A 20,315-nucleotide genomic window follows, 5' to 3' on the forward strand; every position below is an offset into this window, starting at 1 on the left:
AATGCTCGATTTTATTTTTTCCGATTTACAAACCAGAATTGAAAGACAATTTCTGACGTGTGTTGCGGTTTTAGAGAAAATGTATGAAAAACTTACACGAAAATGAGATGTTTTTATTCCCTCTTGTTTAAAGTTAAACGTCATCTGATTGAAGTCTCGTTGGGGGGAAGCTGGACCGGTTGGTTATCCGGTCTTGGAATGGATAATAACTCAAAAAACCGCGGATTTAACCTCCTCAGCGGTTCCATGCAACCACCACCACCGACTGACTACTTGGGGCCTGCGTCGTCGATGAATGTCCCTCGTGAGTTTGTGGTTGTGATTGGGCATGTCTCAGTCAGATTTAACCTTCATTTTTCGGCCTCACATATCGCGGGTTGACTGGTATGTTTGCTTCACCTGACAACCATTAACATGAAAAAAAGTCTTCATTTCTATATCGAGTGTATGAATGAAACATTTTCAGCTCTGTTCCTCTTGAGAATGATGTTTAAAAAAAAAAATCGTGTGTGTGTGTGTGTGTGTGTGTGTGTGTGTGTGTGTGTGTGTGTGTGTGTGTGTGTGTGTGTGTGTGTGTGTGTGTGTGTGTGTGTGTGTGTGTGTGTGTGTGTGTGTGTGTATGTGTGTGTGTCGCGCAGTGCCAGGGATGAGCCAGCTATCACCATATCTGAGCATCGACCCACGATATCTAACTCAAGTGAGTTTGTGCTGATTTATCACTTAACGGAGAATCTCCAAATCTATCTCCAGATTTATCTCCAAATCGAATGGATTCGGGTGTGACCTTCGGTGTGGGTTGTACAGTTGTGATGACCAGATATTGGAGCAATCGAGTGCCGTGGATATTACTCTGTGACGTTGGTCAGTGGATATCGAACAGACTTTCCACCGGTTATCGAGTTACTGGTTTTCCTCGAGCACGTGTTAAGCTTGGTGGGGGTCACGCTCGTTCCTCTTCCGGGTCATACTTTGAAATGATGCTTCTTCATGAAGCTTTGCTTTCTCAGCCCTCTGCCTGACCCTTCCCAACAACTCCAGGATGTACTTTTTTTTTTTCATTCAATAACCCGTTCCTGGTTGAACCCTCAAAATCTAGGCAGACTGCATACCTCAACCCTTTAGTCTCTCTTTTTCACTCGTTTGTGGAACTGCCTTGTGGAAGAGGTTCAGTTGCTGTTTGCCCTCCAGGGCTTCAAGTAGGTGTTGCACCACCATTTCATGTCACCCTGACCTGACCCATTAACCCCACATAACCTATTCCTATAACCTGCAGGTTACTGTGTTTTCTCACCTCCATTCCTGCCCACTTTCTCTGTTTATTCATTCCCTTGCTTGTTTTATCTAACTGTTGTCCCACTGCCATGCTGTCAGGAAGTTTCCTCCTTGCCCTCTGTCACCTCACTCTTCCATGATAAGGGGGGGGGGGAAGGGTACCGCCATTGAGTACCCCAGCCTAAGGCCACCTCAGTTTTCAATGCTCTGAGTTTTTCAACGTCATTAGCTTTTAGGCAGTAAAAGAGATTGTGTAGTTTGGTTGAATACAAACATGAGGGTGATTCAGTTTTACATGGATTATTTTCATTGAAGAACACGATAAAAACAAGTTTTGTGCAATTGTATTGTCTAACCCCGAAGCACGACCTTGACCATGGTGTGAAAACATTGCGAATTTAAAAAGTCTGGAAGGAAAAGGTGAAAGTGGTGTTTTTTTTTTTTTGTTTTTTTTTTTTGGAGCATTCATTGCGTTCCTTATTGATGAAATAAGTTTGATACAAAACGTAAACTGTTCAGCCTGGCGGAGGTATGCACTCTACCGAGTGCCTTTCTTGATCTGCTCTGTGTTCAAGCTATTCCATGAGCCTCAATATTGTATAATATTGTTGTGGTCGCACTATTCACTTCACTCCAGTTACCCTAGAATTAATCCGGTAAGTCGAACGCAACAGTCAACCGGTTTGAAAACTCCCAGCTGGATTACGTCCAACAGTCACTATACCCTACTAGTTGGGGTCTCTGAGCCAGCCACACACTACGCCAATTAGCACGACATGTCTCGTCCTAGGCCGAGCAGCCGCAGATGTGGACACTGTCTGGGTGTGCGGCGTTTAATAGCCGCAGCTCTTTCAACCCTCAACGGGCTTTCTTAATCACCAAATGAGTGACCACGATGACAAATTCACCCCGTGACCAGATATATTTAATTGTAAGAACTGGGTGGGAAGCACAAGAAGCAATTGATAAATAATGAAGAAACCCCTTAAACCAAATTACCGAATACGTGCCCACGATGCCAATGATGAAACGGCGATCCTTAAATAAACTATGCCGACAGGCACACGATGCGAGATTGATAATTTGGAATCCAGAAGACAGAAGAGATGGCTGGGACAAACCCGGCAGAGTTTGGTAGGATAATTGCAGTGCTGGTCACTCCGGCAGAGAACTGTCACTTGTGCCGGTGCTGAATTCTGTGCTTGGCTAGAGGAGAAGCGAGGGCATGGCTCGGGAACCGGCAGGGCATCGCTTTATCCAGGGACGGAATGGCACAGGAGCGTGGCTTCTCACTTTCTGGTTCAGGGCGTCTCTTCCTCTTCCGTTTTCGCTTTGCCCTTTTATCCCCTTGGAATAACATGACATTGATGGTGTGCCAAGCCCCTCCCCTCTCTTATGAATGGACACTAGCTTTGTCTGCAGGGTGGGGCGACTCTGTGAGCCTCCACCTCGTCGGTTCCGATGGCTCGGTTTGCGGTTAAAGGTGCCTATATAGTTCTCCTACCCTGCTTGCGCCTCAATGCCGAAGGAAATCCCATAAAGGACATAAAAGACAGATTTACAGTGGTAAGTACATTAAAAACTAGAAGGGCACTCGGTGGAGCGCATACCTCTGCCACGCAATGCCTGATGCACGAAAACATATCAGGCCCAATACATTTTTTGAAATATCATGCTATATATCGTTTTTGGCCCTATCTCTCAATGGTGAAGAATCACTTTAAAAATTAAATAATTCTCGGATCCGGATCCAGATCTTCACCAAAACGCATTGATTTGACCTTGTCACACACGTAACATGTCCACCAAGTTTTGTCCGTATCCGTCCATGACGTTTTGAGATATTGTGTATTTTTATCGTTTTTGGTCGAATCACTTGAAATTGTAGCATCCAGAATCGGATCTTCACCAAAATCGAATCGGTTTGTCCTTGTAACACAGCCAACTTGCCCACAAAATTTCATCCGAATCCGTTCACAACTTTTTGAGATATCCTGTACACAAACAGACAAACAAGACAGACTGGTGAAAACACATCTAATCCTCCTTCCACCTTCGGTGGTGAAGGTTATGATGTGAAAAGGTTCAGGATTTTTACACGGACGCTAGGAGGGGGAGACTATGTCGATGGATGACAAAAGTGACATGTCTAATATCGCAATTAATTACGTCACACTTGTACTGAGACATACTGAAAATATAACTTGACTATACTAAGTGCTAACAACTAGGGGTCATTTCCACAACAAATATATAGTTGTGAGGAAAGCAGCACACTGAGCAGTAAAGGATCAAAAGGGAGAAAACACAACCTGCAAAGGAAGAGTTGTGCTTGTGGATGATTAATGGGTCAACAAAATATCAGGAGTACAAATGGAGGGTGGCCTGAGAAGGTGAACGACCATTGTGAAGCCCTGGAGGGAAGAATGTGATTGAACAGACTTCGTACATTAGTTCTTCAGGTGAGTGAAAAGAGAAGCAAATGAGTAGAGGTGAGCAGTGAGTCTGGATTTTGGGAGTTTCATCAGAAGGAGGTTCATGGTGGACCGTGTGCACCCCCCAGAAACCTTCGGTATAAAAGATATGGATGTTGAATGTGGTTATTTTCAATTTTAGTTGCACTTTCCTTTGAGGGTGGTCTGTGGGACTGGGAAGGAGTTAAAATATAAACTATCTGCTTCTAGGAGTAATGGTAGGATTTTACCAAAGTGCAGTATGACCGGAAGATGGCGTATGTTTCTTGATTATCTGCTGAATTGAGGATCGTCCTTTAGCAATTTTTGTCTGGCGACTCAAAACCTCATCGATGATTGATTAATTTTGTTTAATTGCACCTATAAACACAAGGTAATCAACTGTTTTCAGTGTACGGATAAAACTAAATGGCTGTTAAATGAGTGTGTTTAATGCAGAAATTGAGTACAACAAGATAGGTTAGAAGGCTGAGTTCAGAGTGGGGTGGTAAGAGACGTACGTGTATATGTATCGACGGCACTCCCTGCCCTGATTGACTGAGAAGGCAATGGTAAACCACTCAGCATTTAAACCGGAGACGTTGAACGGTATCGGCAGCACCGACAGTCTGAAGAATATGGTACATCCTCATGCCACAACTTAAAAAAAAAAAATCTTGCTGCATATTACACACGCAGACATGAGGCGTATTTCCGTGAATGCAATTAGAGCAGATTGGTGTGTCAAACCTGGGTTTGAATCCCGCCCCAGCTATAAACTTTCATCTTGTAGGTGTTTCCCATATGGGTCGAGGAATTGGTGTGTGCCATCCCTCGGATGGACGTTAAACCGGGCATCCTGTCTGGCATTAGTTGGTAGCCGTTAAAAATCCCACAATGTCCATCGTGACATGGAGTCTTTAATTTGAGTAAATAAACTTACTTTGGGAGGGAGAAGCTTGAGAATGTGGCAATTACGAGATGAAATTTGAAGAGGTCTTAACACGTGGTTCAGATAAAAACTGCCATGGATAAGGAACTTGCCAATTGCATATCCCTGAGGATGAAATAAAACAGAGGCCATCTGTATACTACGAACACCCCAGGGAAAATGAACGGCTACGACTACTCAGCGGACGCATCCGAGATATATCACGGATGCGTCCGCTGAGAGTAGTAGTCCATCGTGAAGAGTAGGTGAGTTATTGGCAGTCCTCCCTGTCCTGGTTGACTGAGAAGGCAATGGCAAACCACACAGCATAACCAGTGACATTAAACTGTATTGGCAGCACCGACAGTCTGTAATGAATATGGTACATACTGATCACTGAAAAAAAAAAAATATATATATATATATATATATATATATATATATATATATATATATATATATATATATATATATATATATATATATATATATATATATTACAGCATATTATTTGGCGTCAAAGACATTGTTTTCGTATTCTCTAGCCTGCTCTAATATATGTATTTGTTTTGTTTTGTGCTCACTGAAAGTTTGTACAACTCTTTTGCAGCCAACTTGTTTGACTAATTTCTCCTTTTCTCCTTCCCCCAACGTTAGCATAAAGAGCAGCTTTGATTGCAATGGTAGCTGGGTACATGCAGTATCCAGGATATTGCAATGGGTTTGAAACTGACTTTTTTTTCATTGCATGCTTGAATAATGCAAAGTAATCTTTCCTTTTATGTTGGACAGGATATAGAAGAGTTCATCCTACCCACAGGAGCAAATAAACAGCGAGGACGTTTTGAGCTGGCTTTCTTCACTATCGGCAGCTCCTGCCTTACTGGTATAACATGCTTCGCGCACACGTCGTTTGGATTGCTGCTCGCTATTTTCAAGTATTCACAGCAAAGGATAGATCAGCACAATGAAAGTGCTTTGCAATCTCTTCAGCAAAACTAAAAGTCTGTTCCATTGAAGTAAGATTCAGCACCAAGAGGCAACACTTTTCAAACGAAATTTTTGCAGCTTGTGTGCATTGGGATGCATGAGGAAAGACTAGAATCGGAACTGATATGCCAAGTTTTTGCCTGTGGTGTCGTCGTCATCGTGGTTGTGCTATTTGCACTGGTAAAAATTGTAGTTCCAGATTTGTCACTCTTCTGTGAATAACTAGTCTGAGACAGGACAAAGAATGATTCTTGGAGTGCTATGGGGTGTGGTGGGGGAGGAGCTTAATGTCACAATAATGGAGCATTTCCATTTTAAAGAGGGAATTCTTAGATCCATTATGCTCCAAAACTAACAATCGAATGCACGCGCACACAAACAAAAGGCAGACCAACAGAGGAGAACTAGAGGGGGAGCACTCGGTAGATTGCAAAACCTCCGCCGCCAATACTGCTGGGTCACTTAAGTGAACCTGATATCCTATTCATTGTAGGTCAAAACGGATCAGACTCTACTGAACCACGATTGAATAAACTAAACTAGATGGACGCGCACGTAGAAATGCCAAAAAAAAAAATCGAAATATTTTTGAAAAAAAAAGTTGCAAAATTTCTTTTTTTTTCTTTTTCCTTTAACAAATTTTTTTTTTTTGGGGGGGGGGTTGGAAATCACTTAAAACATGTAGAAATGCAAAAAAAAAAAATTCAAATATTTTTCAAATAAAATCGAAATTTTTTTGGAAAAAAAAGTTGCAAAATTTTCTGTTTTTTTTTTTATTTTATTTTTTTGGACCAATTCCAAAATCTAATGGCATGATCCTTGGACCATACCTAATGCCCCACCAAGTTTCGTCGAAATCCGTCCAGGAGTTTTTTTTCTGTAATACTGTTCACAAACAAACACACGGGTGAAAACAGTAACCTCCATCCATCTTCGATGGCGGAGGTTAATTATCGATAATGATGAAATGATGCTTATGAAAGATGTACCCAGAGGGTTACCAGGACTTTCATTTCATGAAAAAGTGAAGAATGCAGTTACAGAAATTTGTTCACACATGAGAGCATTTTTGTCAGATTAATGTAGATTTAGTCGACGAGCAGTCGACTAACTCGACTCGGTGGTGTAATGGTTGGAGCGTCCACTCCAAGTCTGGGAGGTCGTTGGTTCAAACTCCCGTCGAGTCTTCCCAAAGATTTAAAAATGGTATGTGCTGCTTCCTTGCTTGACGCTCAGCATTTAAAAGGTTAAGAGCACGGAAAATCCCCACAGGTTGGGATCCATTGAGAGGAGGGAATTCCTCCTTAGGAAATGCCCTGCTGAATTTGGTGGGAAAAGCGGCGCCATTGTTGTGACGTCACTGGTACCCAGAGTTTACCACAACGTGATGGCACTTCTCCCCAAGCTCAGTGGCTGTGTTTGGCTTGTCAGTATGTCCATGTGTGTGTGAGTGGCAGCTCCATTATGAGCCTTACATACTAATATATTGTTGTGGTTACCAGATTCGCAAACCACCATTCAGGTCCCTTAGGTGAGGTATCTCGGTAAGTGCATGTGTAGTTAGGCCCAAACCCGTTGTCTAGTGGGAATACATGTCATTTATGCGAGCTGCGACTCTTTAGGATAGCCGTTTTTCTTTTACTATCTTTATTTTGGACCAACCGCCATGATCACAACCACAACATCAACCACCGACCACAACGCCGCTTCACCACAACCGCCACGACCTTTACCGTCACAACTCGCCACCATCGCATCACCGTCATCTCGCGCCACTCATGGGCACCGATGCTGGACTCGTGTAGGGCGCACGTTGAACAGCGTGTACAAAACCACGGATTTTCTGCTTCAAAAACGGATCAAAAACGACACACGCCCACTTTTTGCCGTCCAATCGGTGAGCGAGGGGCGAATTGGCCCCGCCTCCAGAACGATCGATATATGCAAATTTGTGGATCAAAAAGCCTTCACGCCCACTTTTTCTCGGGCCAATGGGGAGCGAGGTGAAAGGTCAAAGGGAGGGGGTCAAAGGCGAAGTTACGGGGGGGATAAAAGGACGGTGTTCGTCAGTCACCAGAGTCGCAAACAAGAACGGGGTCGGAGAGTCAAGAAGAGGAGAGTCGGAAGCAGAGGGTCAAGACTTCGCGGGCGGTGGAGCTGCTCGTCGTGTGCGGTGGAGTCGGAACGGAGGGGACGGAGCTGTGGAAAGGCGGCGACACCAGACGAGGGGGTGCTCGCGTCGTGCAGGAAGCTGCACCCGAGGGAGGCCGACAGCGCGACCTGGCCGAGGTGGAGACGCTCGTCGCACATAATAAAGATCCTCTATACCCCGAGCATCAGCAACCCCCTCCTGTTTCCCCCCCGCGCTGAGATAGTGCGACCAAGGGGGCCCCGTTCCCACCCCCGACCAGACACCGTCCACGAGGCCCGCGGGTTGCGGGGCCATCGCCGCTCCGCGTCTCATCACCAGACGGGTAGGCCCGACCCGGTCTCGGCCTCAGGCCGCCTCATTCTTGAGGGATTTCTTTTCCCTTGGTTTTGGGTATGTGTTGTCGGCGCCGTCTGTGAAGTAGAATTGTATAAGTGTTGCCGTGTGCTCGGTAGTCGGTATTAGCTCTGCACTGTGTTTTCACTTTTATGTTTGCTTTTTGTGTAAATGGAATTGTGTTTTCTTTTTTGTGTGCATTTGGTGGAATTGTATTTGTGTGCTTTCCGTTCGTCGCGAATAAATGTGCTTTATTGTTGAACTGTTTCCCGCTTCGCTTCGTCTTTTTCCTCCATTGAATCCCCATCTTGCTTCACGTAAAGGGTTGGTAGTGGGCTGAGTACGCCCGATAATTAATCGAACCGTCGAGGTCGACGATAACACCGCTCGGTTATTCTGATAGTACGGAACGGGTCGCTTAAGTGGCCCGTGTCCGAAGTCGACCTGCGGCGAGGTGCGATCGCCCGGTCTACCCTCCGCGTGGGTACTTAGGTAGTTCGAATTTGGCGAGCAACCCTATCCCACGCGGGGGCTGATTGGCTCGATCGCGGTGAGACCGAAAGGTCCACCCGTGACTGGTTCCCGGCGTTAGTCCGAGAGGGTCACGACTGGATTGTCCGTCCGGTGGGCGACGTGCCGCGATTCGAGTTACGTGGCCGTCGCACGCCGGCGGGCGCGAAGACCGCAACACTGGTGTCAGAAGTGGGATACAAATTCATCGCCCTCCTCGCGGCACTGGTATCGGAGAACAGGAAAACGGGCTCTCCTGTCTCCAATTAAATTCACGGGAATCGGTCCAGGGGTGAGAGAAGCGACCCCCGATTCCCTCCAAATTACGAGCGAGCAAATTAACCCTTCACGAGAAGCAAGATGGCGTCTCAAGGCGAGCGGGAGCCGGGGGTATTAGAAATGGATGTAGAATGTGTAGAATCCATGGCTCAGGATGGAATCCCCGAGCAGGAAATGTTGATTGTGCAGGAACACGGACTCGCCCAACTGAACCCAGGGCCCGAGGTGGGTGCGGCAGCGGCCGCAGTGTATGACACCTCCCCCCCCCTCTCCACCAAGACCCTTCCCCAACCCTTGCCGAAACGGCTCAGCTGAGTGCATCCAACATGGCCCAGCTATGCGCCATGCTGGCGGCAATGAACGAAAAGATGAATGCGAAAATGATCGAAAAAATGGATGCAAACGCAAATGAAATGAAAAACGAAATGAAAGGCATGAACGAAAAGATGGATACATTCACAAACGAAATAAAACGCATGAAAACTAAAATGGTAACAAACATGAAGGAAGAAACGAAAAAGTTCCGGGGTGAGACGCAGAACATGGGCCGATGCCTGCAGGCGGGCATGAAGGCCGTGACCAGGGAGCTGGGAATGGCGACTCCACGTGTGGGAGCAAACGAGCTGGAAGGGGGTGCAACGGCTGACAGGCCCGCGGTGGAGGCGGGTGAAAAAATAATTCGTGGAACGTGTTGGGCGAGGGTCGTGACGATGACCGAAAGGGAAAAATTAAATGGGGAGACCAAAACGTGTGAGACGAGACACGAGGTGACGACAACGGAAATAATAGTTGAGACAAGGGAGGTAAAGGGTGAAGAGTTGGCAGAGACACGGGAGATGGGAACGATAGAGGGAAGACTGCACGATGAAGACGGGGTAAGTGACGCACACACACACACGGAGGTAGTGGAGGACAATGGGGGTGAGCTCGCGGAGCGTGTAGGGACCCGGTGCGAGCAGCGGGATGGCCTCCTCCAGGAACGAGGGGAGGGAGTATGCCCCCTTGAGGTGAGTCACGACCAGGTGAGTTCGGTCGTGTTTTGCGAGGTTGAGGGGACGAGTGCTGTGGACGGGTGCACGGAGAGCTTGGGGGGTATAGAGGCCCCGGAGACCCTTGTGGGGACACGAATCCCCAGTGTAGTTGTCCCTGTGTGTGTGGTGCAAGGCGTGAGTGCGTCCCCGTGTGTGGAAGCGACCCCGTGTGTGAGTGGTGTGGTGGCGATGGTGCCGGAGTACGTGCTTCCCAGCACGCCATGTGTGGATGAGGCACCGTGTGTGAGTGTCGCCGTGTGTGTGAGTGAGGAACCGCGGGTGTGTGCCCCCGCGTGTATGAGTGAGGCACGGAGTGTGAGTGAGGCACCGCGGGTTAGTTCCCCCGTGTGTGTGAGTGAGGCACGGAGTGTGGATGAGGCACCGCGGGTGAGTGGCCCCGCGTGTGCAAGTAGTATGGTTTGTGTGAGTAGTGAGGCACGCGTGAGTGAACGGCCGTGTGCAAGGTCGCTGTGTGCAAGGGAGACCGTGTGTGTGAGAGAGCGGTATGTGAGGGAGATGTCGGTTGGCATGCGGGAGCACGCAGCCGCATCTCCCGGTGTGAATGTGATGGTGTGGACTGTGTGCGTCGTAACACGCAGGTGTGCGTGGGTTGGATGGCGACGACGAAGGCGACATGAGAAGAAAGAAAGCCGAGTAGCGGCTGTAGTTGTTTCGCGGACCGTGCCGGGTTCACCCAGCAGTGAGCACGCGGTTCGTGCTGTGCAACGCACGAGACCGCCACGTGCTCGCTTGCGAGAGTGAAGTCCCGGTCCGGAAACGCACGCGGTGGATTTGCCGATCCCGCGGACGGACAAAGTTTAGGCAGGTAAATGGATTTGGACCGGACGGGTTCTCCACGCGATCGTGTGTGTTAAGCTCCAACGGCAAAGGCACATGTGTTCGCGTGGGAAACCCCTCGAGACGTGGGGCTTGTTTTTTTTTGCGCACGGTGACGTCATGGCTGCACGTGTGGTTGGAATCCGGCAGGAGGGGTATCTCTGCCGGATGGTCCCGTCCAAGGAGGGACGAGGAACACGTGCAGCTGCATGACGTCACGGGCAGGTGCAAAGTGCGCGAGCTCTGAGTTGCCGCGCAGGTTCTGCGCATGAAAAAAAAGAAGACAGCAAGCCTCACTTTCGGGTGCAAAGGATTCCTGGGAAAGGGGTGGAAGACCCCCTTACCTGGGCACAGGATGAAAACTAGTTAGGGGGAAGGGTTAGCTTAGCTAGACCGACTCCATGGGGCAGGGGTAAGTCCTCATGGAGTCCGTGGAATGGATTAGTTAGAGGGATTGTAGCCAGATTTAGGTTGGGAAATAAAATGATTTTTTTGAGGACATGGACAGACTTGTGAATGTGTAGAGTTGACGTAGCTTAGCTACGTAGTGTTAAAAGGAACGTGCTGTAGTGTAAGGGACGACGTGGGAGCACGAGTTAGTTAGGGGATGTAGTTAGGAGGATGGCAGAGTTCAGCGGTGTGTGTGTTGAAGAGTTGTGAGGTGAGTACATGATGAGTGAGTGAGGCCAGCGGGTCTGTGTGAGTGGAGCGAATGGGGAATGCATGGTGCGATGAGTGATTGGGGGGAGGAGTGACTCCTGCCCAAGGGACCCCGGGGTCAGTATAAAGTGAGTTAGGGGGTTAGTCAAATTGAAAAATGGAGGTCGTTTTGTTGTTGGTGGGAAAGTAGGCTCGAGACCCATTTGGAGGGGTGCAGGAGCCCTGTTGACGGGCTTGGGAGCGTGGCTGCGAAAGGTGAGTATCGCTGAGTGGGTACCCCGGGCACCAGGCTAGTCGGCCGCGGTAGGCCAAGGGCCCATGGGGGGCCGGGATAGAGTAGTGGGCACGGGTGCGCCTGCTTGGTGCGGGGGCCCGGGCGCCATTAGCCGCGTGGGCAGTGTTGTGGGCACGGGTGACCCTCGGAAAGGGGCCCGGGAGGCCGGCCTGCCACGTGTGCGTTTCAGGGGAGGTGCCATGGGGGCACTCCCCGGTGTTAGGGAGCTGGTAGGCTCGGAGGCAGTGTAGTGCCCGGGGGTGCCATAGCGGGAGATTCGGCAGAGGGTCGTGCCTGCCAAAGGGAGCCACGTGTCCCAGCCAGGAGACCGTGTGAGGGCACGGAGAGAAAATTGGGGGCCGAGGCCCGAAATTGTAAGGACACCAACACAGGCGACGGGAATCTGGGTTGTTAGAACCAATAGTTTAAGCGAGAGGCGCTTGTTGAAAGCCCCGGGGTAGTTTAACAGTTAAATGGTTAGGATAGATTAGGAGATGTACCCCTCCGCACCATCCATCCCCTCGCTGTCGTTGTGGGCCGCTGGACCCACTTGGTGTTAAGATCGCCGAACTCTGGGGAGGCCATTCTGAGGCTTCGTTGGGCCTCGACACAGGACGTTAGCTCTCCCTTGTTCCCCTCCGAGAAGGGAACGTAGGGGTTGGGAGTAGGCTAGGTGACAGAATAGGTTAGCCGAACAAGGACGATAAAGGGGGTTAGGGGACGATTTATAGTGGGGGAGTAAAAATAAAAACAACAAAAAAATAAGTTGGGGCTAAATTGGTTTTTCACAAATTAAGGGAGTGGGTATGTACAGTGACAGGCAAAGGCGATAGGTTGGGAGGGAGACAGGTAGGTAGGTCCGAGCCCGCCCTCCAAGTGGCCAGCACCACCACACTCCCTCCACCAACCTCCACTGAACGGCAAAGGCTGGTCAACTTCATCGGCTGGCCGTGTTTTGCTGCAAGGCAGAGGCCGGCTAACTTCATCGGCAGCTGTTGTTGTGCTGCAAGGCCTGTACCAGCCAGTTCATCTGCTGGCTGTTTTCTTCGAGGCCTGTGCCGGCCAGTTCATCTGCCGGCTGTGTTTGCCTGCAACGATCTTCTTCTGCGGGCTGTGTTTGCCTGCAGCGTCCTTCTTCTGCGGGCTGTGTTTGCCTGATCACCTTTGCCATGCCATGCCCACTGCCCCTGTTCACCAGCCCCGTTCAATTTTTGCTTTGCCCCCCCTGTTCATTGCCATGTGCGCCAGGATCGTAAAAGCAACAGTTTGCAAGCTGCGAGAACTGCCCTGTTGGCAGCTACAACACGGGCCTGCAGTGGCGGCCCGTGCACCGTGTTTGCGTCCATCCATTCATGCATCCATTCGTTGTGCTCATTGCGTGTGCCGCTTGAGCTGGCACGGAGACTACGTTTGTGCAGCCCATGCACCGTTGTGGTTCACTGCATTCAGTTCAAACCGTTCATGCATCCATTTGTTGTGCTCATTGCGTGTGCCACTTGAGCTGGCACGGAGACTGCGTTGTGCAGCCCAAGCACCGTTGTGGTTCACTGAGTTCAGTTCAAAAGGGAAGGCCTTGGACTGCGTGTGAGCAGCCAGCCACGTTCCCTGTCACCTGCATTGTTTGAGCCAGAGACTGCATGTGGGCAGCCTGGCTCCCTGCTAACTGCTTTCTTTTTGCAGAGTTCAATGATCCTGGGCCATGGTTTAGTGTAAAATTTGTAAGTTAAGGTTAAGATGTACTGTACATATGAGTGCGCCCCCGGCATGTTTGTCTTAGCGCCGGCAATTTTATTTAAGTCGTCCGTGTGAGTGAGTTTGTTTAGATAGTTACGCAGCCCTCAGGTTATTTATTTTGGGGACACGAATACCATGAATGTCGCACTCAGGGATCCGTAGGTAAAGTGTACTAGGGGAAAACTACACATGATGGCACACGAAAATTTGACGACTCGGGACGAGTCTGTAAAAAGGGAAGGGGGTAGTGTTGTGGTTACCAGATTCGCAAACCACCATTCAGGTCCCTTAGGTGAGGTATCTCGGTAAGTGCATGTGTAGTTAGGCCCAAACCCGTTGTCTAGTGGGAATACATGTCATTTATGCGAGCTGCGACTCTTTAGGATAGCCGTTTTTCTTTTACTATCTTTATTTTGGACCAACCGCCATGATCACAACCACAACATCAACCACCGACCACAACGCCGCTTCACCACAACCGCCACGACCTTTACCGTCACAACTCGCCACCATCGCATCACCGTCATCTCGCGCCACTCATGGGCACCGATGCTGGACTCGTGTAGGGCGCACGTTGAACAGCGTGTACAAAACCACGGATTTTCTGCTTCAAAAACGGATCAAAAACGACACACGCCCACTTTTTGCCGTCCAATCGGTGAGCGAGGGGCGAATTGGCCCCGCCTCCAGAACGATCGATATATGCAAATTTGTGGATCAAACAGCCTTCACGCCCACTTTTTCTCGGGCCAATGGGGAGCGAGGTGAAAGGTCAAAGGGAGGGGGTCAAAGGCGAAGTTACGGGGGGGATAAAAGGACGGTGTTCGTCAGTCACCAGAGTCGCAAACAAGAACGGGGTCGGAGAGTCAAGAAGAGGAGAGTCGGAAGCAGAGGGTCAAGACTTCGCGGGCGGTGGAGCTGCTCGTCGTGTGCGGTGGAGTCGGAACGGAGGGGACGGAGCTGTGGAAAGGCGGCGACACCAGACGAGGGGGTGCTCGCGTCGTGCAGGAAGCTGCACCCGAGGGAGGCCGACAGCGCGACCTGGCCGAGGTGGAGACGCTCGTCGCACATAATAAAGATCCTCTATACCCCGAGCATCAGCAACCCCCTCCTGTTTCCCCCCGCGCTGAGATAGTGCGACCAAGGGGGCCCCGTTCCCACCCCCGACCAGACACCGTCCACGAGGCCCGCGGGTTGCGGGGCCATCGCCGCTCCGCGTCTCATCACCAGACGGGTAGGCCCGACCCGGTCTCGGCCTCAGGCCGCCTCATTCTTGAGGGATTTCTTTTCCCTTGGTTTTGGGTATGTGTTGTCGGCGCCGTCTGTGAAGTAGAATTGTATAAGTGTTGCCGTGTGCTCGGTAGTCGGTATTAGCTCTGCACTGTGTTTTCACTTTTATGTTTGCTTTTTGTGTAAATGGAATTGTGTTTTCTTTTTTGTGTGCATTTGGTGGAATTGTATTTGTGTGCTTTCCGTTCGTCGCGAATAAATGTGCTTTATTGTTGAACTGTTTCCCGCTTCGCTCCGTCTTTTTCCTCCATTGAATCCCCATCTTGCTTCACGTAAAGGGTTGGTAGTGGGCTGAGTACGCCCGATAATTAATCGAACCGTCGAGGTCGACGATAACACCGCTCGGTTATTCTGATAGTACGGAACGGGTCGCTTAAGTGGCCCGTGTCCGAAGTCGACCTGCGGCGAGGTGCGATCGCCCGGTCTACCCTCCGCGTGGGTACTTAGGTAGTTCGAATTTGGCGAGCAACCCTATCCCACGCGGGGGCTGATTGGCTCGATCGCGGTGAGACCGAAAGGTCCACCCGTGACTGGTTCCCGGCGTTAGTCCGAGAGGGTCACGACTGGATTGTCCGTCCGGTGGGCGACGTGCCGCGATTCGAGTTACGTGGCCGTCGCACGCCGGCGGGCGCGAATCCGCAACAATATATATATATATATATTGTTGTGGGTCGGGGGGTCGGGTGAGAAGACCACTAGGTGAGGGAAGCTATGTCGGTTCCCACCAGACTCCCCGGAATTGTAGGCCGTCGCACACTGATAATTCCGTGACGCGGCGGGTCGCTTTATCGACCGTGGATGCCAATAACTCAACCGCGTGACCTAAGGTCCTCCCGTCTATGGGTTAATCGGGTTGCCTAATTAATCACGTGGTTTAATTACCGGGGAAACACTCCCTCGGTACGCCTTGTCCAAACCCGATCACTCTATTGGCCCGGATCACTTTACTGGATCGGATGCAGCTGAGCGACACTGCCAAGGACGTACCGGCTAAAAGGAACGGATCGTTGGGTATAACGTCCCGGCTAAACTTGGATTAGGACCATGCTCGATCAATGGAAGAAAAGACAAAAACGAGCAGGGAACATTCCTAATAATAACAAGTGGTGCCAGGCACAACAAATCCTGCCCATTTAAGGCATAAAGTTATTTGGGGGATCAAATTTAAATTTGATACATCCTTAACCTGAATGTTGATTATAAGGAATATTTTAGTCTTAGTTTGAAGTCAATAAAACCATTTTTGACGAAGTTATGACCGTAAAATGATTTTGACCTTTCAAGGCCATGTACGGTCAAAGGTCATGGTGTCAAATGAAAGCCAATAAAGGACTTGATATATGTCTTCCATAGTAAACACGCATATTCCTAATCTTTTTTGATTTATAATGGAAAATATGTAATTTTGACCGATGACCATGACCCCCAAAACTTCGGACCCAACCGATCTTCACAAATATGCATTTTTCACTGTAGGAATGGGTAGGATTATAAGTGACAAATAGAATAAGGTTCACTATAAGCTTAGTTTGAAGTAAATCAGCTCATTTTTGACAAAGTTATGAGTGAAAAACGATTTTGATCTTTTCGTGACCTTGACCTTGACCTTTGATCCAATTGGACCCAAAAGTTAATGGGGTCGTCCAAGGTTCATTGCCCACCTGTGGATTAAATTTGATGGTGTTTGCTAAAGCCATTTTGCCCTAAAGTCGATAACAGACACAGACAAACAAACCGGACGATTACAAGATCCCGCTCCCTCCCTCCGGGGGTCGGGATAATAATAATTTATTTACAAGCAGGCGACGAAAAATATGTGGCACAGTGAAGATTTATTGGGGTGTGTTGTGCAGAGATAGAAAGAAGCGTGTGGTGCGACAATAAACAGGGAACTTACAAAAGGGGACACAGGAGACTTAACGTGGAAATAATAACAATGATAACAATCTTCTACAGTCTTACTTAAGCAGACAGGTGCGCACACGCACACGCACACGCACACGCACACGCACACACACACGCAGACACACAACCCGATGAAGAGGGAGTTTTGCAACGGCGGGGGGGGGGGGCTGAGGCTATGATCTTGGTATCTGTGCGCCCGATAGCATGACTTGCCACCAATACGTTTCGGGGGGGGGGATGCTCTGGGGTGCGGTATCCGACAGTGGGCGCGTTGCTTCTGGCCCAAGCCGCACGTGTGGAGACTCTGCTCGTGAAGGAGGAGCTTGAGTGGAGAAGGGACAGAGCCAGCCCAGAGGGTGAGGGTGGAGCAGGGGGCGGGATCAGGTAGGCGGGTGGGGTCGACGTGGTGTGGGCGGAGATGAGGCGGAGTCGAGGAGCGGGAGGTGGAGTCGAGGTGCAGGAAACACAGACAGACCAGGCAAGAAGGACTGCCCCGACCTTTATAGGGCCCGCAGCTCGGTGGGAGGAGCCATGCCGAATCCAAACGTCATCACCCAAATTGGGCGCTCCGATTGGCCCCAACCCCTCAAGTGACCTGCCAACTTGGACCGGAAACCACCTCACTTCGTTTCCGGCAAGGCCATCTCAAACAGTGGCGATATTGCGCTCCGAACCCACGTGATGACATGAATCGCCAACACCGAAATTGGCACGCAAATCATCCTGCAAAAACCCCCAGGCATGCGGTCAAGGATCCCGCATGCCCGCTTTGGCGTTCAACAAGCGTCGATCAATGCACTCGTTCCGCGCGCGCCAACGTGGCCCGCACTGTACATTCCCTGGCTCGATCGCAGCCTTGCTGGCTGCAGAGACGAGAAGACGCACACCATCTGTGGAGAATCCACCGCTGCCAGCAAGGACCGAAGGTACATCGCCATGGATAAATCCATGCACGTTTCACGAGCGGCGTACGTGTCTGCTTTCGAGCACATTCTATAGAGTGCGCGCGGTTCTGCCATTATGCACGTGGCCAGCGCTCGCGTTCACACGACTCCGCTGGCATGTGCGCGGGGCAAACGCCAGCATGCGTCGTGTATTGAGGTAAAAAAAAGAACAAGCCGCTTCTATCCGCACACTCGTATCCTGCCCATCATGGCGTGGAGTCGGCTTTATTGGCCTCTGTACGTGTTTCATGCAGCGTGGGCGTCGTGCTGGCCGTGTTTCCCGTGCCGTGGAAAACACCATTCGTGCAGCCTCGTAAGAGGTATTTATTTGCATGCCTTTCTAATGCAATCAGCAATTCTCCCCAGACCATCGGAAGCTCGAGTCGACAATCCCGCATTGCCAAGCGCACATCACTCGCCGCACACGCCGGGTTTAGGGCTCGCCCGGGAATGAGAATCTGAGCAGCAGATCCCTCACCGCGGTGCCGCATGCGCTGGCCTCTAAGGCGCACGTGGCTGATTTACCTCAGGAATAATCAGAAAAGAAGAAGAATGGGGATGAAATGAAGGAGAAAATGATTTAAGCAACCCTAGCTATTAGATCATCGCAACGTACTCCCTTGTTGGCCTGATAAACAAAAGGAAGGGGAATATTTACACATATTCTAATGGAATAACTGTCTTGGGGCACCTATCTGTTGTATGCATGCAGTTCCGAGAACCGCAACTATATATATATATATATATATATATATATATATATATATATATATATATATATATATATATATATATATATATATATATCTTCTTCTTCTTCTTTCGGCTGCTCCCGTTAGGGGTCGCCACAGCGGATCATCCGTATGATCCGCATTGTGATTTGGCACATGTTTTACGCCGGATGCCCTTCCTGACGCAACCCTGGTCGCCTCTTACGACACAGGGATATGGTACACCTATTTTAACCGGGGTATACACCGGCCCAGTATACTGGTACTCATTTCGCCGACCTCGGAAGGATGACAGGCTGAGTCAACACCCTGATGTATTAATTCAGTGTCCCAACGGGGCTTGAACTCAGAACCTTTTGGATCCCAAGCCGCTGCTCTAACCACTGCGCCAACACCAGGATCAACCATATATATATATATATATATATATATATATATATATATATATATATATATATATATATATATATATATATATATATATATATATATATATATATATATATATATATATATATATATATATATATATATATATATATATATATATATATATATAATAACCTATGATGAGCAAGTATTTGAAAATAAGAGGGCAATAGTTGTGATCTTTTTCAATGATGAAATAACTTTCATAATGAATTTGGTGTTCGTTTGAAGATCATGTGGATTGAATTGGTAGGATGCAAGGGTCAGTTTTTCAGCAATGGAGTAGTATTCTGAGATGTGACCAGCACATTACTACAGTACGGAGCTATCAAATGATTATGCAGAAGGTGAAATGTTCCTTTTGTAACATTGCGTTTGGAAGATAAAACCATTTTAATTTGCAAGTCCCAGGGTCCACCTTGCCAGTCATATCTACTGTGTCTTTGAATGGAATGAAGCCAAATTGAATGTTCATCGATGGTTGCTTGTCGTCTCCTTTTTGCCAAAAAATCTTTTCAAACACCTTCAACATGTCTGCTTTGACTTTATCCCTCCAAGAACTCCACAAACGAATGTGCTCCTTTCTTTGCTTGCATATTGAGCCTATTGTGCTTCGCTTTCAATCTGTTAGTCTTCTACCTGGTCCACCTTCATCAAAACTAAAGTAAAACTCTTCATATTCAAGCCAGGTTATTGTCCTCTTTGTATTGTTCTTTAGTGGATGCCATAGCCTTCGCCTAACTCAGTTGCATTAACCCTTTCCATTTGGTCTCCTCATCATAGGTAATGGATGCTCCTCTCGGGCAAGTCCAAGAGAAGGTCCCCTCAGATGACAGGATTTCATATTCATGCCAGAGCTCTGATTTCAATGAGATTTTCATGGCTGAATGTGAGATTTTATTAATCTTTGAAAGAAAATGGCAGTCATCGGTTTAAGGTGTGAAATCGCTAAACTAATTTTTATATATGCAAATTAGGTGTTGCGTTTGGGACAATTTGAAATGGTGATGTAGTCAATTAAACCAAACTTTACAACAATTTATTTACATGTACATGAATACTTTACTATGCCCTTTTAATACACAAGAAAAAAAAATTGTTCACTTCATTAATTATGCAAATTAATCCTGTTCTTCATGAACGACGTTCCATGCGTAACAATTTTACATGGATTTTTTAGGATTACACAAAGCTCCGAAAAGATTTTCGGAAGTTGTAATCCATCGAGTATTGGTCATACATCCTGTATTTCTAGCTTAATATTAGTAGATAATTATTAGTTCACAAGTAATTAACAAGGACAAATGTGTCCAAGAGCCGTGTCCTAAAGGCAATAACAACAACTTCCGATATTTCGTCATGTGCCTTGATGGAGCCAATAGCGAGACCCGTCATGGAGGCTCCTGTTCATGACGAGAAAATCTTGTATTTACGAAATTACAACACATTAAATGGAATAATCTTTAAATAGTAACGTGAACTTTTTGAAACTTTAAAGCAAATGTCCGAATATATTGTGACGTCCACGGGACTTGAACAGTCCCGCCAACGTAGAATGAG

General features: G+C 48.4%; 1 protein-coding gene across 1 annotated transcript in view; it reads left to right on the forward strand.

Annotated features, from left to right (window-relative positions):
- Nucleotides 1-133: 133 nt before the first annotated feature.
- Nucleotides 134-20,315, forward strand: part of LOC147026771 (mitochondrial import inner membrane translocase subunit Tim23-like) — a 37,697-nt gene continuing 17,515 nt past the window's right edge. Inside the window, exons 1-3 of the mRNA XM_085882576.1 lie at nt 134-304; nt 639-697; nt 5,449-5,542. Coding sequence (XP_085738702.1) covers nt 199-304; nt 639-697; nt 5,449-5,542 — 259 coding nt within the window. The 5' untranslated portion in view covers nt 134-198. The remainder of the gene's footprint in view (nt 305-638; nt 698-5,448; nt 5,543-20,315) is intronic.

This window comes from Eptatretus burgeri, chromosome 5, assembly GCF_056783735.1.
Source record: "Eptatretus burgeri isolate ZD-2024b chromosome 5, Ebu_testis_v1, whole genome shotgun sequence".
NCBI lineage: Eukaryota > Metazoa > Chordata > Myxini > Myxiniformes > Myxinidae > Eptatretus > Eptatretus burgeri.